At 39.9% G+C, this 26,773-nt stretch overlaps 1 protein-coding gene across 5 annotated transcripts in view; it reads left to right on the top strand.

Annotated features, from left to right (window-relative positions):
- Zbtb37 (zinc finger and BTB domain containing 37) overlaps positions 1 to 25,793 on the top strand; it is a 31,689-nt gene extending 5,896 nt beyond the window's left edge. For 4 of the 5 annotated variants that reach the window (XM_052201310.1, XM_052201309.1, XM_052201311.1 and 1 more), the window contains one exon: positions 9,542 to 25,793. In XM_052201310.1, coding sequence (XP_052057270.1) covers positions 9,542 to 10,027 — 486 coding nt within the window. In that variant the 3' untranslated portion in view covers positions 10,028 to 25,793. The remainder of the gene's footprint in view (positions 1 to 9,541) is intronic. The other variant, XR_007980589.1, reaches the window with a different exon arrangement.
- Positions 25,794 to 26,773: the final 980 nt, after the last annotated feature.

Here is a 26,773-nt window from a genome sequence, read left to right as displayed (position 1 = left end):
TCATTTGGGGTAGGTAGGGAGTGTGTGTGTGTATGTGTGTGTGTGTATGTATTTATGTATACTGTTAGCTTATATAATATCTAAACAAATATAAAAAACGTAAGCTTACACATTACTGTGTGTTCTTTTTTTTTAAGATTTATTTATTTTATGTATATGAGTACACTGTAGCTGTACAGATGGTTGTGAGCCACCATGTGGTTGCTGGGAATTGAACTCAGGACCTTCGGATGAGCAGTCAGTGCTCTTAACCGCTGAGCCATCTCTCCAGCCCTACTGTGTATTCTTTTGTATGAATATTATCTTTGTGTGTGTGTATGTTTGGGTATATATATAACTTATTGCTTTTTTATGTGCATTGGTGTTTTGCTTGTGTGCATGTCTATATGTCTATATGATGGTATCAGATCCCCTGGAACCTGTTATGAGTTAACAGTCATAAGCTGCCATGTAAGTCCTAGAAATTAAACCCAGATTCTCTGGAAGAGCAGCCAGTGCTCTTACCCTAAGCCATCTCTGCAGCTCTGTATTTTTTTCTTATTTGCTTCCTATTTTTTTCTTTATTTGCTTCCTAAGTCATACAACATTGTACTACAGAGTTCTAGAGGCTAGATGTGGTGGTACAGATCTATAATTCTAGCACTTGGGAAAGAGATTACTGCAAATTTGAAACCAGCCTGATCTACTTAATGAAGTCCAGGCCAGCCAGGGCTGTAGAGGAAAACCTCTTCTTTAAAAACAAACAAACAAACAAACAAAAAATCACAAGAATGATGTCTTCTACATACTTCCCAACTTTCTGTCTTAGCTAGTGTAAGTGGTTGGTTGACATTTTTTTTTTGTCTTTTACAGATCTTAATCATTGAGTATTGATTTTTCAAAGCTGTAAACCATATAGAACACAATAAATTAGACACTTTAGTCCTTAAAAAAGAAATAGAGGCCGGGCGGTGGTGGCACACGCCTGTAATCCCAGCACTCTAGGAGGCAGAGGCAGGCGGATTTCTGAGTTCAAGGCCAGCCTGGTCTACAGAGTGAGTTCCAGGACAGCCAGGGCTACACAGAGAAACCCTGTCTCGAAAAAACCAAATCCAAAAAAACCAAAAAGAAAAAAAAAAAAAAAGAAATAGAAGTAGTAAAGATTGTATAGTCACTAGCATAATAATGTGTGACTTTAATGCCTGCATTGGGGGACAAAGGCAAGTGGATGGATCTCTGTCATTTCAAAGCCAGCCTGGTCTATGTAGCAGATTCCAGGCCAGTGAAGGCTACATGGTAAGATTCTGTAGCCTTCTAAAAAAATGAATAGATAATTTTTTAACCTCTATTATAATTCCTTGTTATTCAAACCACTGGATATTTGTTATGTGTATTGGTATACTAAAACAATAAGGTATTGTTACTAAGTTTTTGTTTAGGGTTTTCTGTTGTTTTGAGGTATAATCTCTATCTCCCAGGCTGACCTCTTGACTTTACCTCCCTAGGACTGGAATTACAGATGTGCTCCAGTACGCCTTGCTATTTTGTTGGGGTTTTTTTGTTATTATTTTTGGTTTTGTTGTTTTTTGATTGAGGTAGAAAAAATGTTAAGAGCTAAGAGGGAAAGTAATTAGAATGCATTTTTCCGCATCTCTCAAATCTGGTATAACATACAAAGGTGACTAGTTATGCAAATAGATTAATCACCCAAACACACAAAAAGAATATGAGTAAACCCAAGCATTTACTAGACTTAGTGTCCACATAATGCAAGTACACTTAAACAGGTTGCTGTGTTTGTGTGTGAGGGTATTTTTTTGTGGAGGATGTCAAATGTTGCACTTTTTACTTTGATTTTTCTTTCTTTTTTTTTTTTTTTTTTTTTTTTTGATTTGGTGTTTTCAAGACAGGGTTTCTCTGTGTAGCCCTGGCTGTCCTGGAACTCACTCTGTAGACCAGGCTGGCCTCGAACTCAGAAATCCGCCTGCCTCTGCCTCTGCCTCCCAGAGTGCTGGGATTACAGGCGTGCGCCTTAATTTTTCTTGATAAAGGGTCTCTAACTGGCCTCACACTCAGACTCAGGCTGAGATCCCTGTTTGTCTCTGCCTTCACAGGGCTAGAGTTAAAAATTTAGTGCTAAGCCGGGCGGCGGCGGCGGCGGGCGGAGGTGCACAACTGTAATCCCAGCACTCTGGGAGGCAGAGGCAGGCAGATTTCTGAGTTTGAGGCCAGCCTGGTCTACAGAGTGAGTTCCAGGACAGCCAGGGCTACACAGAGAAACCCTGTCTTGGAAAAAAAAAAAAAAATTCAGTGCTGCCATCACCCAAAGCTTCTTTCATAGAGCTTCTGGGGATCAAGCACAGTCCTAACCTATGCGTGGCATGGCTAGCACTTTACTGACGGAGCTGTCTCCCCAGCTGGGTTTTTTTTTTTTTCTTCTGACTAAGCAGATTTTAAATGCAGTTTCCATCTTTCTTCCTTTTCTTCCTCTCCTATAGAAAGGAAGGAAGGCAGGCAGGAAGGAAGGAAGGGAGATATTCAGTTTTAATTATCGGTGTATATGTAATTGGGTACACATGAGTTCAGTGCCTGTAGAGGCTGACAGCGGGCCTTGTGCCTGCCGTGGTTCAGAGGAGAATGGCCTCCATAGGCTCCTCTATTTGAATGTGTGATCACTGGTTGTGAAAGGATTAGGAGGTAGGCCTTGTTGGAGGAAGAGTGTTACTGGGGGTAGCCTTTGAAGTTTCAAAAGCCAAACCAGGCTATCTGGCTGGCTACTTCCTGCCTAAGGATCTGCTTCTACAATTCCCTCCATGATGATCCTGGACTAGCCTTCTGTAATTATAAGCAAGCCTTCAATTCAGTGCTTTATCGTATGCATTGCCTTGGCCATAGTGAGCTGACACAACAACCCTGAGACAGCTCCAGGAATTCCAGGAGGTTCTGGGTACTATGGATAGAACTCAGGTCCTCTGGAAGAACAAGATGCTTTTAACTACTGAGCCATACCTCTAGCTCCATCCTCCCCTATGTGAGATAGGGGAGTGTGTTATCCAGGCTGGTCTCAAACTCTTTGGTTAAAGATCTGCCTGCCTTAGCATCCCAAGTAACGGGCTTTCCAATACAATCTCTATCCTAATTACAACTAAAAACTACATTTAAGCCAGGCATGGTGTTATATTCTTCTAATTCCAGCATTTGTGAGCCTTGAAGCAAAAAACAAAAGGATTTAAATCCTGGCAGAGCAGTGCAAAACAGGTTAACTGGTTAAATCCTGGCAGAGCAGTGCAAAACAGGTTAACTGGTTAAATCCTGGCAGAGCAGTGCAAAACAGGTTAACTGGTTAAATCCTGGCAGAGCAGTGCAAAACAGGTTAACTGGTTAAATCCTGGCAGAGCAGTGCAAAACAGGTTAACTGGTTAACAGATGCTCTAACCACTGAGCTAACTCTCCAGCCCTAATAAATGTAATACTAAAAACAAAACAAAACACCAAACAAGTAAACAAAAACCTTTAAAAGTACCATCTATAAATGATAGGAAAGACCAGATATGTCTACATACTTTAATGTCTCAGAAAATTTATTATGGTAAGTCCGTTTACCAGTTATTTTCCTATGCAACAGAAGACCAAAGCAGGACAAAATTTTATATATTTTATATTTTATTGCAATGATTTGCTTTTGTGCATATATATATATATGCATGTGTGCGCATGCAAGCATGTGTGCACGTGCATGCCCCAATACATGTGGCTAACCGAGGACCACTTGGGGGAATTGGCTCTCTTCGTCTGTCTTGTGGGTTGCTAGCTAGGAATCAGCTTAGGTTGTCGGCTTGGGGGAGGCTCTCGACCTGCAGGAATACACCAGTGGCTAACTTACATTAGTATGAGCCAAAAAAGAGGAGAGAAAGAAATATGATGGATTGAAAATACTGAAGCTGGGCTGGAGAGATGGCTCAGCAGGTAAGAGCACCGACTGCTCTTCCAAAGGTCATGAGTTCAAATCTCAGCCACCCACATGGTGGCTCACAACCATCCGTAAAGAGATCTGATGTCTAAAGACAGCTATGGTGCCTGGTGGTGGTGGCGCATGCCTGTGATCCCAGCACTCTGGGAGAGGCAGGCGGATTTCTGAGTTCGAGGCCAGCCTGGTGTACAGAGTGAGTTCTAGGACAGCCAGGGCTATACAGAGAAAACCTGTCTCCAGAAAAAAAAAAAGAAAGAAAGAAAAAGAAAAGAAAATACTGAAGCTGTAGCTCAGTGGTGGAGCACCTGCCTTGAAAACATGAAACCTAGGCTCAATGCCGAGCACTCCAAAAAAGAATGTATAAGGCCCTGAACTTGACCTATATAGCCCTTAAAAAAAATAATTAAAAAAAAAAAATTCTGACTGTAAAGGGTGAATCTGGAACAGACTGCCAAAGTTACTTCTTAAAATCATTTTCTTTTTTCTACCACTGGAAAGTTAAAAATACTTGGCCTAATTTTCCAAGTAAGTTAGTTTTTCCAGCTCAGATTCCCACTACTCATGAGCATTCAGTGTCTGTTTTGACTTAGAGCCTTCTCAGTGCACCCTGTAACTCCATCAAATTCTTTCTGTTTTGAGTCTGAGATTCCTCATTCTTCCGAGTCCACTTAAAGCCCCATTCCCAAGTTTTCCGTACCCTAATTAGTCCAGTGTTCTTTTATGTTTTTTCTTAACCCACTATTACAGCGTTTCATACACTGTGCGTTATTTTTCTTCCTTAGGGGGAGAGAAGTAGCGGGCAAGCACTGTGCACTGAAGGAAATCCCCAGCGTCTTGTCTTTTCTGATTTCTACGAATTCAGATAGATTATTGCTTTCCTGCTTGTTTTATTTTATGATTCTTACTACATTGAAGTCTCCTTGAGAACAGACTGTTTTCTAACCTTATATCTCTGGCATTGTTAGTTTAACTTCTAAGAATAGTAATAGTTAATTTTTGGCATTGCAAATATTACAAACTATAAAAGTTATATCTACTAAATAGGAGGTTATTTGGTAGCTCTTGAAAATCTCCAGTTTAAGAGCAAAGCTAAAATTTTTAGCTTTGAAAATCTTTAAGTAACATTAGTGAATTTCTCTCTATTCCTTTTCAGTTCTTTGAGTGTCTGGGAGCAATTAAAGATTGACGTGGAGCTTCCCTATCAAATAAATGGGATACTTGGATACTTGTTTTAGAAAGTGTAGAATTTTTCAGGTGTGGTAGTTTGCCCCTGTAATCCCAGCACTTGAGAAACTGAGGCAGAAGGATCACTTCAAGTTCGAAGCCAGCGTGAGCTATCTACAGGTTCTAAGCCTAGGCTGTCATTTATCAAACTGACGGGATAAAACGTAAAAGAAATCATTTGGATAGTGTTTGCTTTGCTTTTGATTTTGATCTTCATTTTTTGACGCAGCCCTGGCTGTCCTGGAATTCTCTCTCTAGACCAGACTGGCCTTGAACTCAGAAATCTGCCTGCCTCTGCCTCTGCCTCCCAAGTACTGGTGAAATAAAATGTGTTCTGAAGCAAGTACTGATTGAGTTCATAGCTATTTGTCCATGCAGAGAGAGTATCTTTGTATGCCCTATGTTACAGGAAATTGCCAGGTGGGGTAGGGAAAGCCCATAGGCACCCATTTCATGGCCTTCTTTCATTCATTTTTTAAAATAACATTTTAAAAAGTTACATTTGTGTGTGTTCATGTGTTTGTTTATCACTCATGTGTATCTATGTGTGCAACATAGCCATAGTGTATATGGAGGTCAAAGGACAACTTGTCTCTCCATTCGCCATGTGGGTCTCAGGTTGTCAGACTTTTCTTTTATGGGGACAACAGTATGTGGTGGTGCTATTGTTTTTTGTTTGTTTGTTTTATTGAAAAGGGAAGTAAAAACACTTTATGATAAAATTAAAGATTTACATGGAAAATATTCAGATAAAATGGAAGAAATACATAGAAAAACGTTAAAATTGACAATTTTCATGGAAAATAAAGTGGTATACATAAAAACATTGCTAAATTAATTGAAATATGAAATAGAAACTTTTTATGATAGAATTGAAGATTTATGTGGAAAATATTTCTGATAAAATTTTAGAAAAATGTAGAAAACCATGTTAGAATTGAAGATTATCATGGAAAATTTTATATAGATATAATAATGGTAGGCATAAAAGTATTCCTAAGTTGATTGAAGGTGGACTTATAAACATTTTCTGATAAACTTGATTCACATGGAAAATATTTCTGATAAAATTGAAGAAATATATAGAAAAACCTGTTAAAATTAAAGATTATCATGGCAATTATACAGATAAAATGATAGGCATAAAGATAATTCTAAGTTGATTGAAGGTGGAATTATAAACATTTTCAGATAAAATTGAAGATTTACATGAAAAATATTTCTGGTAAAATTCAAGAAATATATAGGCAACCATTAAAATTGACTATCTCATGGAAAATTTTACATATAAAATGGTAGATATAAAACTCTAAATTAATTGAAGGTGGAGTTAGAAACATTTGTGATAAAATCAAAGATTTACGTTGAAAACATTTCTGATAAAATAGAAGAAATATATAGAAAGACATTAAAATTGACGATTATCATGAAAAATAATGCAGATAAAATGGTAGACATAAAAAATTACTAAATTAATTATAAGGGGAATTACAAACATAAAATTGAAGATTTACATGAGAAATATTTCTGCTAGTCTGTGTCTTCTCATTGGGGAGTTGAGTCCATTGTTATTAAGAGATATTAAGGAATAGTGATTGTTTCTTCCAGTTATTTTTGATGTTTGTGTAGGTATCTTCTTTTGGGTTTGTTGGAAGATTACTTTCTTGCTTTTTAGGGTATTGGCATTTTCAATCAATTATCCTTTGTAGGGCTGGATTTATGGACAGATAGTGTATAAATTTAAAAATATATCTCAGGGTATTATTACCATTCTAACCTCATGAGAATCCCACAAAGCTGGAACAATGTGTGATGACTTCGAAATTTCTCTGCGTTTTGTCCTTGGTCACTTAGGATTTCTTAGTGTAAGGTACAGCCTTATTCTTTTTGTGAGTTCTGTTTTGATGACCTAAGGAACTGAATAAAAATTCTATAGGAAACAATTCAAAAGCTAGATGCCATGGGTACACATGGGAACTTGGGACAGGAGGATTGCCAAGAGTTTGAGCCAGTCTGGGCTACATGGTGAGAGCCTGTCTAAAAATACCATAAGCCTCAGTGTACAGCTCGACCTTTGATTTCATAAACTGGTTTCTAGGCATGCTGATGAACTGCCTCTTTTGGAAATGCTGAAAAGCACTGTCAGGTTTGCACATGATAAAGAAACAAAAGATTGCTTAGAAACTAAAACAGACAGAATGGTAACCAGGTGAATCTTCAGTATTTTAGATTCTTTGCATTAATATCTTGGCTTCTGCTAAAAATTATAATTATTTCCTACATGATTTTGTTTAAAAAATTGATCTCAGCCGGGCGTGGTGGTGCACACATGTAATCCCAGCACTCTGGGAGGCAGAGGCAGGTGGATTTCTGAGTTTGAGGCCAGCCTGGTCTACAGAGTGAGTTCCAGGACAGCTAGGACTACACAGAGAAACCCTGTCTCAAAAAACGGAAAAAAAAAAAAAAAAAACAAAAAACAAATTGATCTCAATGTCTTTAGTAGTCAACAGGCGAGAGAGAGAGAGAGAGAGAGAGAGAGAGAGAGAGAGAGAGAGAAGAAAATTAGTAATTTCTGAATTTAACAGAATTTTGAGCTAAAAGTGTTAATTACATAAAAACATTTTTAAAGTTTTTTTATTGTTTCATTTTACATTAATAATAATAATAATAATAAAGCTGACTAAGTAATCCTGGTGGCCTTATACTCACTGTGTAGACCAAAGTGGCCTGGAACTCCAGAGCTCTGCCTGCCTCTGCCTCTCAAGTTTCAGGATTAAAGGCATGCACCACTCTGCCCAACTTTATTATTTTTCAAATCATGAGTGTGCTACTGGTGGGGAAGTATGTGCACATATGTGTAGATGCCAAAGGCATCGGACTGGAGCTGTAGGCAGTTGTGAGCAAGTAGACATGAGTGCTAAGAACTAAACTCTGGCCATCCGAGAACACTGTGCACGCTTAATGACTGAGCCATTTCCCAGAACCCAGTCCCAAGCTGTGTAAGTTAGCTGTTTAAAGGAACATGTCCTTGTCCTTCCAGTCGTCAGATGGAAAAACCTCATGTCTTCAGCCAGTTTACTCTGAAGTCACTTAAAGCTTTTTAGTATTTAGGGAGTAGAGAGGTGGCCCGATGGTTAAGAGCTCTAACTGCTCTTCCAGAGGACCCAGGTTCAATTCCTAGCATTCACATGGGGCTCACAACTGTTTGTAACTCCAGTTCAAGGGGTCTCCAAGAGCACTAGACACACATGATGCATAGACATACATGCAAGCAAAATAAAAATTTAAATAATTTAAATTTTTTAATAAAAATTTAACGAATTTTTTAGTTTTTAGGATGATAATGATGTGCTAGTTATTGCTTATAAATTATATATACATATATACTTATAAAGCTTGCTACTGCTGGTTAACAAGGTAATAATAGCATCATAAATGAAATTTTATTATATTTGCCTGTATATATTCATACTTTTTTTTTTTTTTCCATTTTTTGGATTTGGTTTTTTCGAGACAGGGTTTCTCTGTGTGGTCCTGGCTGTCCTGGAACTCACTCTGTAGACCAGGCTGGCCTCGAACTCAGAAATCTGCCTGCCTCGGCACAGCCCAGCTGCATACTTTCATATGTAGTACACATAAGCCACATTTGAATTTTTGTTTTAATTAATTAAAAATTGAAATAAAAAATTTTCCTCAGTTGCATTAGGTGTATGATAAATGCTAACCATGTGGTTACTACATTAAATAGTTCAAATTATAGAACATTTTCATCAGGATGTTCTATATACTCTGTAGTGAGTTATCTAGAATATAGTTGCGAGGATAGAATCAAAGACTAGTATCCTGGGCTGGTGTTCTCCTGGAATTATAAGATAGTATAAAGCAGAGGTTTGGACTTGGGCTTTTGGGTGCGGTTTTTGAGGCATGTCTCATGAGGTCCAAGCTGAGCTTTAACTCTCTATGTAGCCAAGGTAATCTTGAACTCCTAACCCTGATGTTTCCACCTTCCCAAGTTTAGCAGAGGCATAATAAGTATCCAGCCAGAACTTTGCATTGCACTTTTTATAGCAATGGAATAGTACTCTCAGAACTCTTTTTACGTTATTATATTAATACCTTTACTTTTTGGAAGTATTAACTTCCCTCTTGGCTCTCCATTACAAGTAAGTGAGTATGGGCTAGGAATGTAACTAAGGCTCAGATAGAGCATTTGCCTTCCTTGTACAAGGCCCTGTGTTTGCGATCTATTTCTTACATCATGCAGACACAGAAACATGTACTTCTTAGTAATAGGCACAAGTACATTGGGTTGCTTTTCGCGTCTATGCTTAACATTATGTAATATTCACTTACTTTCTTCTGACTCAGGTAGAAGAGTCAGCTATGATGGGGGTAAGCGCTTATGTGGAGTATCTCCGAGAACAAGAAGTGTCCGAACGATGGTTCCGGTATAATCCACGTCTCACCTGCATCTACTGTGCCAAATCTTTCAACCAAAAGGGAAGCCTGGACCGCCACATGCGCCTGCATATGGGAATCACACCATTTGTCTGCCGTATGTGTGGGAAAAAGTATACCCGGAAAGATCAGCTGGAATATCACATCCGCAAGCACACAGGCAACAAGCCCTTTCACTGCCATGTTTGTGGCAAAAGTTTCCCCTTCCAGGCCATCTTGAATCAGCACTTTCGAAAAAACCACCCTGGTTGTATACCCCTGGAAGGGCCTCATAGCATTTCTCCTGAGACTACTGTCACATCTCGGCAAGCTGAAGAAGGGTCACCTTCACACGAAGAAACAGTTGCTCCTGGGGAATCTGCCCAGGGCTCAGTTTCTACTACCGGGCCAGATTGAAACATAGAGGGGGAGGGGGCAAACCCTCTTCCCCTTTGGGCCGTAACCAGCCCCTATCAGGACCATGGGTTGGTACTTAGATTCACAAAATACCACCTCACTCAACTAGAAGAGGTTCCCATGGTTTTGCCAAATTAGAAGACCAACATGTGGAAAGCACTAAAGGCTCTTCTCCTCGTTCCCACCTCACACTCTGGAAAATAATCAAGTAAATCAGCTTCTAATTCAGGGATCAACAGCCTTGGTTTGTTAACTTTATAAGAAAAAAAAATGTTTTTAAACAAACTGATCAATGACTGGTCATTTATCTACCAATCATGATTGAACACTGTACTTAAGTTCATATCACCTTGATGGGTGAAGGCCCAGATCTAAAAAAGCAGCAGGAGCCTTGGCCAACTGCAGCGGCCTATCAGAAGAGGGGAAGGTAAAGGTAGTCTCAACGGTGAGAACGCGGAATTTTTCTTTCCTCTTCCCTGCCAGCGCATGCATTTCCATGTTTAAGGGGGAAAAAAATGAATGCTGATGGTTCTTAATAGTCTAAAAGGTTAGATTGATGTTACTCTGGTGAGGCATCTAATACTTGCCTAGTTGTTTCTTGTGTTCAGTTCAAGGTAGCTAGTTACCTTGGAGCAGTGTTCCAGCAGGCAGAATCCCCTGAAGCACTTGGGGCTTGGTGAAGTAAATGAACCCCTAAGTGTTTACAGTGGGCACTCTTATGAGAGCTTGGGAGAGAGGCAGGGGAGGAAGTACTTATAAGCTTTGCAGATACCGCTCGGAGCTGAACTGCAGCTTACTGTTTGGTGTTTGTAAACCATAGCACTTGCATACACCTTTGGGTGTTACAAAAATGTTTCTAGTTACGTGATTTAATTTGTTAGGCTGACTACCAAAAGTTCATCCTCTTGAGCTCCTAGTTTCATATAACAGCAATATTATACATCAAAATGTCACTTTCCAGTGAAATGAGGCTGGATTGTATTTTTTAAGTCCACAGGTCGCCACATTTGATAACTTTTATATGGGGTTTTTAAACAGTTTTTTTCTGCAGTGTTATACTTGAAGAGAGATTCAACACTTTCTTATTGCAACCACAGTTTCATTTCCTTCAACATATTTTATACTTCATATTTTCAGTCCAATGAAGAACCTCACTTAAATCTGTGTCTTGGGTCTGCAAACCTATATATTATTCATAAGCCAATTAGCAAATTGCTGGTGACTCTAAGAGCTTTGTTTTTTGTTTTTCTAAATAATACACTACAGGGCACTTCACTTACAAGAAAATATCATGCACAATCATGTTGCAATAAATGATCAAGGGATCAATTCTTATCAGGTGTGGTTATACTATCATTCCTAAGATTTTTAAAACTTCAAGGGGATTTTTTAGTGATCTTGAGTTTTTCTGAGATTCTTAATTCAGCTCTGAAAGAATTTACCAAACACACAGAGCTTTTTATGCCCACCTTGCATGCAGAGAGAGAAGGAATGTGAAATGACACAGGAAATGGATGCCTGCACTCTACTGTGCAAATAAGAGATCTCTACCTTGAATAATGTTAAGAGAATATTTAAATGTGTAATTGTTTTTGTACAGAGATGTGGATGATTCTAAGAGATTTGGGAGATGGGCTGGTCCTACCTTCACTAGTGAGCCGTTTATGAGAATGTGAAGCTTATGTGCTCCTTCCTTGTGAGCACTCTGGTGTGTGACAAGGTGGGGGAAAGCCGTTTTAAAATAAGAAACTGGAATGCAGAGGGTGGCTTTGAGCAGCCTGAGAATCAGATAGCTGTATCACTAGAGAAAGGTTTTCTCTTCTGAAGAAGTATAGAAGTTCATCTTTTGAAGGAATATTTGCTACTCCACTTGAAGAGCCTGCCCTTAAAAGCAGCACTGGTGAGTGGTGTCTCATCTCTGATAATCACAGGCAGGCTTCTTGCTACTTAGTTGGGCAACAGCATGATAAAGTGAAAACTGTCTCCTAGAGCCACAGCAGGGATTACTGCGCTCTCTCGGGGGCATGAAAACATAGAGCTGAAGGTCTAAGGAAACTTAGCTTGTGCTCAAGGTCTTCAGTGGACAGATCTTATCATTACTGATCAGGCAGGTGGCTCAGGAGTACAGGAGATGCTGCTTCAGATGGATTTTTTTTTTTAAGCCGACCAAAAATATAAGTCTACCCTACTTTTGAAAAGTTAAGTTGTATGCTAAAAGGTTGTTTTTTGCATTGATAGCTTTTTAGGTTATAATGTGAGAAAATTGAGTTCTTAACTGTTACCAAATTATAATGGTAAAGTGCAGTGATTTCTGTAAAAAGAAGCTTGGAGCACTTATCAACACTCCACCCAAGGTCAGGCACAAGCAGCTTGAATGGGTAGAGACTGTCGATCTCATGTAGAAATGTTGGGCGTGCTTGGTGGATCCCCTTCCATTGTCACTCATTTCTAATAGGGTTTTACTGTACTGAAACTGTGAACAGAGCGCTTCCGGTCCTGTGACCACAGCAGCACAATCTTGGCTGGTTCTTTCCTCTTGGCCTAGCCAGAGCCATGAAATTCATGAGACTTCTAGCCAGGCTTCCTTTGAAACAAATTAAAGTTTGCAAAAATAATCTTGTGTTTTAGTTAGAAGTGATACCATTCTAAATATCCAGGATTCATATCCAGATTCACTGTGACACTGTCCTACTTCTTTGCTAACGTTGCTGTGGGGTCATAAGGATAAGGGTTAGTAGTATACTATGTATATTAATATCGGTGTGTACAAGGAGTATGCTCATTAAGGGTGTACTAAATGGACCTTAGCTGATGCTGAAACTTACTACCAAATCTTGACTTGCACACGTCACCTTGTGAGGGGAACTACATTAGCAGTGAGAGCTAAATAAATCATCAGTAGGTAATGTAATGCCATGAAATTGCAATATTAGGACTGTTATCATTCAGTGGCACTTAGCAGCAGAGGAGCTCTCCAGTATTCTGAGCAAAATCAGAGAGTTGGCCGTGTGTGTGTGTGTGTGTGTGTGTGTGTGTGTGTGTGTGTCTGTTTTCACTCTAAATAGACTTTTCATTCTCTCTGAATTCTGACACTGGCTTAAACTATGGCATTCGCATGGCAGTATCACTGTATTTTCTCAGAAAGGCTCTTCCTAATGAATTCTTCTCTTTTTTTCTCAGAACCATAATTACCTCTAAACTGAATTGAGTTTTATTTTACATGAATTCCAAGCGACTCCATAGTTTGGTGGGGTTTTATTTGTTTTGTTTTGTTTTTGGATATATATAGCCCAGTAGGGCTTTGACCTCATAAGTACTGAGAATACAGGAATATACCACCACATATAGCCTCCATTCCATTTCATTGTACTAAAGAACTAAATCTAATCTTGACTACATAAAACTGAATTAGTCTCTAAAGTTCAAAGAAGAAAGCAGTTAAGAAAAGTTTTCTTGTATTTTTGCATTTTAGTTTGTTTACAGTTCCCTTCCCATCAGTGAAACAATTTTCCAAAGATGGTATGGAGTAATGGTAGACTGCCCATCTTCTTCATAGTGGGAATCCAGCTTCCACTGGATTTGTCTGGTACAAGAGTGACGTTTGTAACTTCATTTTTAATAGGTGAGTAGTCCTTTGTCCAAGAAATAGCTTTTACATAGTCTCACTACTAACTCAAACTAGTTTCTTTTTTTTTTTTTAGCATGTATAAATTACTTTTTGCTTAACAAGAAGGTCTAATTTAAAGAAAGAGAAGCAGTGGAAAATGGAAAGACTTAATTGTAGTAGAAAAGCCCTTAATAAGAAAGATTTGAAATCCTGGAAGATATGTAAGCAGATGTAATTTATTTTTTCTCTTCCAAATATGCTCTTTATCTTATTAGTATACTTATTTATTCAAGGAATATTGACTGAGTCATTACTGAGCAGTCTTTGGAAGTGGAGCTTTTTACACAGGCCACAATAGAAAAGAATTTAAGATACTAAAATACTTTCATACCCAAGAGTTAGGAAAGGAAGAGCAAGTGGTTGCCAGGTAAATCACAGAGGTTGAGTGTAGCTCTCAGCAGATCAGATTTCTAGGGCTCGAATCAGAGCAGATTTCAGCAAACCATATCCTTCAAGTGAAATACAAAGGTACCTGCTTATATTGAAAAATGTATATCCAAACACCTATGGACTTAGGTATTGTTTATGATTTCTTCATATTATAATGATAAAATTGAGTCCATGGCCAACAAAGCCTAAAAGTGCTCCATGTCTAGAAGGGCTCACAGGCTTGCCGGCTGCTGGCTTCCTTTCAGAGGTTAACTACAAATTATTTCTCCTGATATTTCGCCCTTATCGTAGATGGGTAGAGGCTTTAATTTCATGGTCTTGTCTGCATCTGCACTTAACCCCGTAAGCCCTCTTGGTGTTTCTTGTGCTTGATTGCCATTCCAAAGGGTATTTAGAATGAATTATAAGCCAAAAGGAAGCAGGGTTATGACTTGTTCTTGTCTAAAAAGTTTAAGTAGATTAAGTTTAGAATAGTTATTTGTATCAGAATATTTCTTATTTTAAAAACTTCTCACTTATAACAGTGTGCGACTAAATGGCTAACCTGGTCAAAGCTTTATGTTTTTATAAGTAAGTTTAGCCATTTTTTTTATCTTGCTTCAACTGATTTGCATAATAATTTAATCTCCCTAGAATTATAGGACAATTTCTATTACAGACAGATATTACTGATTGTGGTAACTCTTGCCTGTAATTCCAGCACTTGGGAGGGAAGGTGAAGGTGAGGGTCAAGAGTTCAGAGTTAGTCCTGGCTACAGAGAGTTTGAGTTGAGAGAGGTCTATGTGAGACTCTCTCTAAAAAGCAAAACAAAGGGTGTTTTGATCTTATCAGATGTACTGTTTTTCTAGATTAGACACTTTTCCTTCATTTTAGTTTTCTTAAGCAAATTCACTCTGTCCTCGTGTGAACTAATAAAAAATCCAAAATCTTTCTTTTTCTTCTGGATGTTTTAAAACATAGTAAAACATCAGGATTTCAAACTTCTCTTAGGCCCATTCTTGCATATCTGCTATTATCTCCCTTGTTAAAATACATATTGGACCATTACATATTTGCTTTGTGAACATTCATCCTTAGTGTTATATAAGATGCGGAGAAATGTAACATTTTACCTGTGGTCATAGAAAATGCAAGAAGAGAATATTGACTTCTCCCCATTTGGAAATAAGAGAAGGACTTCAGAGTTTTATTTGGGCAAAGTTTTCTAGGCTGTGCTAATTCAGTATGGTGAGCTTGATTTGTTGTTATAAGTCCTATCATTTTAGATAAATGTGGGATGAGTCATTTAGTCTCCATGCACAACATGTCTTTGGTTTGGTTTGGTTTGGTTGTTTGGTTTTGTGACAGGGTCTCACTATGTAACTCTTTGGCTGGCCTGGAACTGCCTATGTAGACCAGACTGGCCTGGACCTCAGAGATCTTTCTGCCTTCCAAGTGCTGGGACTCCATGTGTCTCCATGGTTGGCCACCTCTTTGTTATTAAAGTTTCCTTCTAATAAGATATTACTATGTTTTATGTGACATAATAGCCTCTGAAGAATAGATAATCCCCATTGTAAAGTTTCAGGCTATTCATCTAAGTTAAATGTACCTTATTTCAGAGCACATTATACTTAGTAATAATGGGTCTTCTAGTTGATCTGGGACATGTTACTTGGAAGAGATTGCTGCAGAAAACTGAACATCTAGCTATACTCTTTGAGGTCTTGCTAATAGATGTCATTTAAATAGGAATCAATTGAAAGCATTGACATTTGCCAAGCATTATGACTAATCCTCAGTATTTTTGCTTCTTTGCTTTCCAGTATTTTCCTGGTGTTTAGATCAGGAGTTTTAAATGGTGCTTCCTCCCACCCCCACCCCCCACTGGTGTTTTTACTTAGATAGTAAGTAGGCTTTCTTCCTCTGAACAGGCCAAAGTTGAATAGTATCAGTATGTTGGAACACCTGAGCTTGCTACATTACAAAGAAAGTAATTATTGCTTAAACCCTTAGAGATGTCTGTGCAGCTCATCCCCTTTTGTTGTGCTGGGAGACCATATTTTTCTCAAATGATACATACATAACAATGCTGGAAAGACAAATATTATCTGAAATCTACATATCTTTATAGAGGGTAAAAAATAACTTTTTATAAATAATTTCTAATCTCACATCCTTTCCTTGTATATCAAAAATTTAACTTCTTAACAGTGAAAAGAACCCTAGTAGCTCAACTAGTGGTAGCTTTAAAGCAAAGCTAGCTTATAAAGGCAGAGTGGTGGGGGTGGGGGTGGGAGGGAGCTTTCCTTTTTTTGGCAGGGGTGGGGAGGTTGGATTTGGTTTTTTTGGGTGTTTGTTTGTTTTTGTTTTTGTTTTTGTTTTTTGAGACAGGGTTTCTCTGTATGGTCCTGGCTGTCCTGGAACTCACTTTGTAGACCAGGCTGGCCTCAACCTCAGAAATCCGCCTGCCTCTGCCTACCAGAGTTCTGGGATTAACGGCGTGTGCCACCACTGCCCGGCTACAGGAGGGAGCTTTCCTACTGCCTAATATTTTGTGTCTACTCAGTAGGTCCTGTGGAAGAGTCTCAAGTGCCCCGCCCAGTTAAGGTAGTCTTACACTGAGCATCTCTCGTGACCAGCACTATAATTTAATGCCCTGACTCTTAGGATGTGAATTATTCCATAATGCCCGGAGTATTTCATGGACACATGCAATTACTTGTCTTCACTGGTATGTAGGAGACTGTTCCATTAAAGAACTGTTAAGTATTTTTTGATACCAGACAGTATATTTGGAATTGTTAAGACAAACGAGCTTTAATTAGTTGTGACTTACCCACTCTTTTGTTTGTTTTGTTTTTCTCTCCAGGGAGCCCTGGCTGTCCTAGAACTCACTACATATACCAGGCTGGAGCTCATAGACTTCTGCCTGCCTTTGCCTCCTGAGCGCTGGGATTAAAGGCGAGCTCCAGCATGCCCGGCAAGACTTCCCATTCTTGAGAGTTAAGTAGGTTTTACTTGATGGGAGTCTGATACATGAGTTTTTAGATAGCTTGCACTTTTTACTATAAAAAGTTCTAAAAAAAACTAACAAAGTCCTTAACTGTATGGTGTGCTCTACTAGCATAACTACAGTTACGTCAAGATAATCCTAAGATAATAATAGTAATACTAAAAACAGCTATTTTTTGAATGTTTATGGAAAAGACACAGTTCTATTAATTTATCTGATCCTCATGCCAGTCTGTTATGATTATTGTCATCATCTTAGGATGACACACTTTGTCTCTACATAAGCAATCTGACACCTGATAATCGGAACAGCCTCTAGTGCCTTGAGTGAGTATGATTATGGCACATTTTATAGATGAAAAACTGATGAGCCTAAGGGTACGTAGTTGAAGATCTGACACTTACCAATCCAGTTCTAAAGTCCAGACTACCTCCACTATAGCGCATTTCCTTCCTGTACAGTACCTACTAATGTTCCTACTTTTAGTGAACTTGCAACCAAAAATAAGGGCTCAATGGTTAAGAGCACTGGCTGTTCCTTAGGACCTGAGTTTGGTTCCTAGCACCCACATGACAGCTCATAACCAGCTTGTTATTCCTGTCCCATAGGATCCAAAATCCTCTTCAGGTACCAAGCATTTATACTGTGCAAAGACACATTCAGGCAAAACACCCATAAATATATAAATAAGCAAAATTTTGTATATTATTAACAGGTTACTTCAAAGGATGGTGCAATTGGTCTCTGCAGATTTGAATGTGAATATTGCTCACTTAATCAGAATTGCCTATTTGGTAGGTCTAATTGTGAGTAGGTTGAGCGAGTTACCATTTACAAATGAAGCTGTTTTCTGGTTACTTATTGCTGTGTAACAAGCCACTGTAAAGTTTAAAGAGGCTTGACTTTGTAAAAAGTTAGAAGTTAAGGAAGGAGGAGGCGGTTGAACTGGTTTGAAAAGTTCGAGATATGCCATGCGTGCCTGGTGTTATTGAAAAGCTGGGCCTAGCTTTTTCATTGAGTTTCAAGGATTCTCCATGGTAGTTGGATTTCTGTTTTTTTGTTTTTTGTTTTTGTTTTTTGAGACAGGGTTTCTCTTTTCTTTTTTGAGACTGGCTATCCTGGAACTCACTCTGTAGACTAGGCTGGCCTCACACTCTGCCTCCCAAATTCTGGGATTAAAGATGTGGGCCTCCAGCACCCAGCAGGTCATTGGACTTTTAACATGACAGCTCAGGGGGGCCAAAAGATGCTAGTGTTCAAGCTCAAGCCCTCAGTCACCATGCAGTCACTGCCATACTTTATAAGTGGTGAGCCCGAGCTTAGGGAGAGGAAAGACATGCAGAGATTTGAGACCATGTTAAATTGTTTACATGTAACTTTAGGCTGTTCTTTTTTTCTAAACCTTTTGCAGTCAGTTATTAATACCATTGAAGCCATTTATTCAGTCTGCTGTGTGACAGTAAAAGATCTAGAAAGAGAATGAGACAGATACTTGAGGCTCACTCCATTGGTTACAGCCTTCTTCCAAGTTCCACACACTTTAAAGTGCTAGTTCCTTTTCCGCTCTATGCTTTGTTATGGGATTTTGCTGTGGTTGCTGTGAAGCCACAATAGCTATGCATGCTGAGCCAAAACACTCCCTAGGACATAAAAGATGCATTACCGTTTGAGATTTTGATTTATTGGAGACAGCGGTATTTAAGTTTATACATAGGTGGGAAATTCCTGTGGTATGAAAATATATGGCTATTAAATCGTTTCAGGAATTCCTGTTGTGTGGCTTACTATCCTGTTGTTAAGAGGTTCTTATTGCACTGTTGCTTTATACATGCCAAGCAAGTGCTCTAACCACTGAGCAGCAGCTCCAACTCGCCACAGTCAATTTCACCTACTTGTCTTATCCAGTCTCTATCTCTACCACTTCTCCTCTCATATACTTTTATGCTTAATGATGAGTTAATTGGCGGATCACATTCTTACTGCTTTTCTTACAGCAAAATCAGTTTCCCAATTTTGTGTATTAGCGTCTCTCATTCAGAGTCACAGATCATTGGTGTTTTTTGAGGCTGGGGTTGTCAGATTTATAATGCTTTACTTAAACCTCCACTAACTTAAGATAGACTGGAAAACTTAAACTAGTCCTGCACTGAGAAGAAGATAGTAGAGAATAAATTATACTCTACTCAGTATCCCCAAATCAACACACTTCTAAGAGGAAAAAGATTTGAGATACCAAGTGAGTGGCTTCCCAGAGAAGTAGCTTCCGGCCCATCATGTCTAGTTCTCATGTAGTCCAGTAATCTCTGCTGCTAAATGAGGCCTGGGGAGATAGAGGGGTACGAGGAACCAAAGGCATAATTTAGGACTGTGTAAAATGCTAGGAACTCAGGGAAAAGAGGAAAGAAAAGAAAACCCCATAGTGCCGTCAGACATCCAAGGATAGAGCGAAGACTAATTAGGTTTTATCATGTAAAGAGAAGTTTTAATGAATAAAAAGAATAGAACTTAATTTAAAACTTTTTTAAATATTCATTTCTACCCTGATACAATCCACTTACCTCTGTCTTTCTTGAAAGAATAACTTTGAAATTACAGTCCCAGGAAATAGCAGTTTTACTGTGATAACCTATGTCATAACTGTTGTTGTTGTATTCACTGAGAACCTCTCTGGAATCTGGTCTTGGTTCGTGGTCATTAGATGGTCACACAGAGCGAGAAAGGCAAGCACAAGGGAGTCCTGCAGACGACAGTCTTTCCTTCCCTTCAGTGGCACAGCCACACAGCCACACGGCCACAGGAGTAGCACGGCCTTAGGGTCGAAGCTCTGCCTGTGGCCTCATCTTGAAGCAGATGCCGATAACATTTGAGAATGGCATGTTTCCTTTAAGTCATAGAAACTGAACTGTAGTGGTTAAGAACCACTCAAAACAGAGAGGCTATGCAGGGAACAATGCTTAAATGTGTTTCCTTTGGAAGCCAAATTACTAAAGAGGTCACGAAAAGTGTACCACAAGTCCACCTCTGAAATGCTATCAGGTGGCAGGCATATTTAGAATTTATACGGAGTTTCTAGTATTTTTACAAAAATGACTTTAAATCTGGTAATGAGTTTTGTTGTTCTTTAATGAGCCTATTTTCTTTTTGGAAAAATGGCTCAATAAAAATATCACTAAAGAATTCAATTGTATATGCATGTGCATTAAACACAGAATGGTATACTGAAGATAGTTCATGCAAATAATTTTATAGGAAGTTTAGCTATTTTCTTAATGTCTTTTTCATAATGTATGCTTATAAATATATTTACTCACCCACCATGATCTTGGTAGCATAGAAGCATTGTGTTAGCTGTGTTGTGCTAAAAATTAAATTCTTAGCATAGTAGGCTATGAGAGCTTTTGTTAACTTTGTATTTGGACTGAAAAAAAAACTATTTCTTGCACTTTCTATTTATAAAGATGTTATAACACATCTAACAGTTAGTACATCTGTTTGTTTGTTTTTTTAAGAGCAGCAGATGTAGGTATTAAAGTGAAATATATGCTTAAAGCCCTAGCAAAAGAAAAAGAAAATATGCTTATAGCTACCTGAGAAAGGCTAGGGATCAGTGCACAGCAAACAGCCTGAACATAGCTGTTGGGATAAGCATCCTGTGGCTGTGAATTGTAGTGTTGCTGCGAGTTGTCAGGCGTGTGTGTGTGTGTGTGTGTGTGTGTGTGTGTGTGTGTGTGTGTAAGGAAAAGGTGTTTAATGAAGGCGGATAAGTCATTGTAGAATAGCCTACCTCCCACTAAATACTGAGCATCTTCAGAGTTCCCTGGTGCCCTGGCAGGGGCTTGATTCCTCAGCCAATCTACCCCCATTCTTTTCTATATACACTTCAGCTCCTCTACCTCTGATCATTCTGCTGAAGAAACAGGGTGTAGCTTTCTGTAGCAAGCAAAAGAAAGCTAGACTCAAAATACAGAGGCTGCCATGCAGATGTTAATGCTTGATTCTGTTGCCCAAAGTCTTGCACTTGTCTGGTAGGAGGATCTAGTAGAGGTAGAGGCCTTGCTCTGTGCGCCTCGCCCATGCACATGTGCTGTGTTTTATTATGTTGCCCAAGCTGGCCTCAAACTCTCCAGCCTCCTGACTTCGCCCACCATTTTTGTCTCATTGTGATGTTCCCAAGGCAGAACCTCAGGCCTCGCTTTGTAGCTCAGGCTGGCCTTCAGCCCTCTCTGTTCCTGTCTTGGCCCCTTGAGTGCTGACACCGCCAGCAGGTACCACCGCATCCTCTTTGTGTTTGTTCTTACAGATGCCCAACTCTGTTGAGTGACACGAAGCAGCATTATTCTTTCATTGCCTGCCGTTTGCAGTTCATTTGTAGGGAGTGGCGTGTTAACCATGTGTTCCTGATAATGAGCCTACTGTCAATATCTTACATGGCTATACATGACAAGGATTCTTGCATGATCTATTTGCTTTTAATTACTCCAAAAAGAGATGTGCTTTCTAAAATGCCAGTTACTGTCTTAATAGTCAAGAATTGAATTTTGTACATGGCAGAAAAGTTCATTTCAAAGCTAAAATGCCACCTAGTCAGAACTGGTTTCTACTTGAGGTGCTAGTTCTCAGAGCAAAGTCAGCTTACCTACCTTTGGAACATTTGTAACAGCTGAGGAGCAACTATTGGCTCTCACAGATGTCCTGGAGTGTTTCACCTTGTTAGTCAACTGCTCTGTGTGGGCAACAATATCTAAAAACAGCAATCTCTGGCTGGAAATGAAAACTAGAGAATATCCATTTTCAGATCTTTAGGTGTTTGCCTTGTTTTCTGGGTACAGTTTTCTTTCCTTGTGATACTAGGCAGGGCAGGTAGGAAACACAGACAATGTGAAATTCCCAATAGGGAGAAAAGCACCCCACATAAGTGACTGTGCACAGTTTATGTATGAATCCAGTATGAGTCCTACAGGGAGAAAGATGAGTTTAAAAACGTGAGTCTGTTTATTCGTAAACTGTAGAGTTGCTCTCAGTCTGCAGACCATACTGGCATGTCAGGCTCAGGAGTTAAGAAGTTGTGCTTAGGAAAGCTCTCCCTCCGGCTTACAGTTTGTATACAGTTTTGCTCTAGGCCTACCCTGATGTCTTGCTATAAATCATTCTTTAAAACACATATTTAATTAAGTCTTACTTAATAATACTTTATTGTCAGTGTGGTTGCTTATTTGGTTAAACTAATATTTGGAGGGGAAAAAAAGTAAGAAGTGCCCAGGTAATTTTATTGAGTTACATTAAAATCATGAATGTAAAAGGAGACCGATACTTAGCCTCTTCCTCTGGCCTGGACGAGCATCGGGCCTTTGTGATAGATACCCCTTCCAGACATTCCCGTTTTGCTGTTGTGCAGCCTGGGCTTCCGAAAGATCCCTAGGGACGGACGGCGTGGGCGTGCACTGGCTGCTCTGGTATAGCACTCCTCTTTAACGTGCACGGCCCTGTGAGCAGTCACCTGAGCAACTACAGAGCCTGCCCGATGATCGTATGTGCGGCCGGGGCTGGGGTTCACTTGTGAGTGCTCACGTGTGGTCTTAGACAGGACGGCCTCAGACTAGCACTATCTCATTCTCTCCCCTACCCCCCAAGTGAAGTGAAGGTGTGTGGGCTTTGTTTTAGAGGGCAGGGTTGGGTTTGGTTTGGGGGGTGGTTTGGTTGAAAAGAGAAAGACCTCCTTGGAGTCTAATGCTATCCCATGGAGGGCTCTTGGCAAAAGCTGACAGTGGCCAGGGCGAAGGCTCATCTACTTCTTCTCAGAGTAGGTCTGGAGAAAAATGTTCCATCCATCCAGTATCCTCTGTGCCAAGTACAGGGCGTGCATACGAGCAGAGAAGCAGTTTCCAAGCCTCTTCTCTAAGAGCCCTTTTCCTCTACATGTGAGATTTGAGTGATGACTGCTCGATTCCCATAGCTAAATAGAGCAGTCCTTCAGTGTCCTGTTTATAAAAAAAGACCCACAAGCCACACCCGAGCTGACTTTGGGCCACTATTCTTTATGAAAGAAACAGGTGGTATTGTTACTTACGGAGAAAAGAAAAACCCTGCCTTGGGTGATCAGGACACTTCTGATCATTTGTCTCTTAGCCTGGTAGGATTTGTTAAGTGACTCTTGACTTCTTACCTGTTTCTTTCTGAATGAAATGAACTAGCCAAGGCTTAAGTATTTCTGACTAGCCTATGAAATGAGCCTCCTTAACATCTTTTGATCCGACCCAGTCATTCCCAAAGGAACTTGCGCGGCTTCCGTTCTCACCCTGAGTAGGAAAGCTGTAACAGTAGACAGTTTACTGCCTGCTGTGGCAACAGAGAGGGAAGAGTTGTTCATCCGCATAAAAAAAAAAAAATGAAAGCCGCCATTGAAAGGAACTACCTAGCAGCTCTGGCTGCTAAAAGAAGTGCCTTTAAGGAACTGAGCATATGCACTTCAGAAATGGGTGGTGTGACAGGAAGAAAAGGTAGGGAAGGCCAAGTGTGATTAGAGCAGAATGGGAACTCCCACTCTAAATAGCAGTGAAGGCCTTGGCTTGCTTAGCTGTGAGTGCAGCATCCTGGACAACTGCCTCCCTGCCGGGGGACCTGCTGAAGACTTCCTGCTTGTAAGTAGGATAGGAAGGCAGTTCTTGTAAGGGGTTCATGTTGGAGAACAAGGTGGAGTGCTGTGAAACTTGATGAAGTTTATGCAAATCACACCACAGTGGACTTGAAGCTTTTTGAAGGGACAAGAGAGCAAGGTGGGGAAGTGGTGGGAAAAGGTAAGTGTCGGCATTTGATCTTCTGAGCAAGAGTAAAAGAAATTCTACCACAAGTATAAAGTCAGATCATCTTCTGCCCTAATATGTTGTCTTATTCATTCATTCATTCATTCATTCATTCACTCATTCCCCCCCCCCCTTTGCCCCATATCTCCTTCTTTGTCCTTTTAATACTGGGTATTGAGCCCAAGAATCTGAAGCATGCTGGGCAAGCACTCTGCCACTGAACTGTCGTTCCAGTTCCATTTCCAAACCTTTCTGAAACAGCTAAGCAGGTGCTAGTCTGAGCACAGTGGGAGCCCCTTGCTCCATCACTGGTCCTCAGTGAATTGCATGTGTCATCAGAACTGTAGGCCCAGGAAGTGTGCTCTCAGAGTCCATTAGTTCTCACCTGCTGTGTCTGTTCACGGCTTTGGCCTAGTGACTTTTATGTTCTAATGGATCTAGTACTCAGGACCCAGTAGCTTCCTTTTCCTTTAAGACATCTTCAGAACAGCACTCTGGACCGCGGGTTCTCAGTCTACCTAAGTGAGGGAAAGTGCATTGGCAGAGCACTTAGATTTCCTGGTGCATGTTGTTTAGGTGGGCCACCCAGGTACTGCCTGTGAAAGGCAGAAGGCTGAGGACAAGAGGAGCAGCAACGCAGCAGACATTTGATTCCCTTCAGATGGACCTATTCTGAAGGAACTATATCCAACTCTTCTCTATGGTGCTTATTTAAGGGGGACAGCTGTCTCCCGACTACCTGTCCCTGGCACTGTGCCTTCCCACTGGTCACTGTGAAAAATAGATCACACTGGACTCAGAGGCCAGAATCCAGGACAAGATTCCTCTTATCTTGAGCCCATTGCTTCTTCACACAGCTTATAATGTAGCATTAACTTCTCTCTGAGGACGTCGGGGATTTTCATCCCAAGAAACCACCATAAAACATAAGGAAACAAAATTAGATTTGGGTTATAGTTGTCACATTACAAAAATCACAGATTTTACTTCAGCTGCTACTGAGTGACAACAGGAATCAAACTGCAGCCTCCTCCTGTTTCTGAAGCAGCCACAATAGCATTTGAAAGCAGCAGGGAGCTGACTAGTTTCCACTAGTTCATCATAGAGAGTCCATATTGAAAGAGACAATCACTTTCTGAAACATTGGTCCTGGATGGGAATGGGATAGATTATTTTTAACTACCAGTCTGTTTTCTCCCTATGAAAAGAATCTGACACTTGAGTTTTGTGTCTTTCATCTGCAGCAATTATGCCATTAATAATAAAGATGCCTCAGACAGCACAGCAGGGTAGCGCTCCCAGACCTCTGAGAACACAGGGTTGCTGTGCGCATCTTTCTCCTAAGACTTTGGTTTTTGTTGTTGTGACCTTAACTATAAATACCTATATATAGGAGTAGGATTTTCTCTCCCCAGCCTCCTTTAATCATCACGTAAGTGTAAACCCTCCCTTCCCCTTTACTGAAAATAACAAAAACAAGTATGCACTTTAATTCCTAAGGAGTGTGGCTGTTCCTGGCCTTGAAGCTAGATCACTCAGGAGGAGAGTTGAGGGAAAACTTGCCAGACCCTGTTAGGTTTAATCACATTTCTTTGTCCCTTACTCCCATAGTGCTGGGGATTGAACCAAGGGCCTTACATATGCTAGGCAACTAAACTGCTGCCCCAGTAACACATATCTCAGTGTGAACACAAAATACCATGTGTTTTAAGCTGCCCCCAAGTACTCCCTGCCAAAGGGCAAAAGAACCACTAAAGAGTTCAAAATACCTACCATGATTTGGGAATTTATTTCTGGGGGAAATTTTATTTTCATTGAATTATTTTTTTAGCTGCCAAATTATATCTTTAAAAAATCGTGTTTTGTTTCAAGTTCTTTTTTCTTTTTTTGATTTAAAAAAAAAAAAACAATGGCACTAAAATATTATCCAGAATTGTGTCACATCTAAGTACTGGGTTTGGTTCCCCTTGTGTGACACCCCTGTGTGACCCTGACTCTCCTCCTGTAGATTCTGTCTTTCCCTGGACAAGCCAATAGTTCTTGGAGGGGCAGCATGTCTCCTAAAGCCCCTGGAGCCCTATTGTGTAGGGGAGGGGGGAGGGCACGAGGGTCAAGGGAGGGGGAGATTAAAAGAAGAGTTAAGATGTGGGTTTATATAAACATTTAAAGCAGTTAGCAAAAGCTTTCTCGTTGAACAGCTTTAAGAACAATGTGAATGAAATCTTAGCAACTTGGCTAGTAATCTGAGAAGTCTATTAATGTATACTTGAAATTGTATAAAAATGCATTTCTCTTTATTTTGACACTGTATAAGAACATTATGCATGTGAGTGGTTTGAGAAATAAAATGTTTAATACTCTTATTTGAATCTCTGTCTTTTCTATATAGAGATTAATTGGTTTTTGTTTTGTTTTTAGTTTGTAGTATAGGAGGAATAATGAGATTTAAAGTCCCTCTACCCTTTCAAGATGCCTGCTATCCTCCAAGATGAAGTAGTAATATATTCACGTCTTTACGGGTTTCTTTTCTACTTTTGGGAGGACAGGAAGACATCTTGAGACAAGGTCTTTCACTCTGCAGCCCAGCTTCAACTGGCCTTGACTCCTGATTGCTGGCACCACCTTCAAAAGTGCTAGGATAGGGGCTGGAGAGATGGCTCAGCGGTTAAGAGCACTGACTGCTCTTCTGAAGGTCCTGAGTTCAAATCCCAGCAACCACATGATGGCTCACAACCATCTGTAATGAGATCTGATGCCCTCTTCTTGTGTGTCTAAAGACAGCTACAGTGTACTTACATATAATAATAATAAATAATTTAAAAAAAAAAGTGCTAGGATAGAGGAGCGTGCCACCGTGACTGGCTTCTTCCCTTTCATTTACCCAAAAGTGGTG

Source organism: Apodemus sylvaticus, chromosome 12 (genome assembly GCF_947179515.1).
Source record: "Apodemus sylvaticus chromosome 12, mApoSyl1.1, whole genome shotgun sequence".
Classification (NCBI taxonomy): Eukaryota; Metazoa; Chordata; class Mammalia; order Rodentia; family Muridae; genus Apodemus; species Apodemus sylvaticus.
This window is presented reverse-complemented; position numbering and strand designations above follow the sequence as displayed.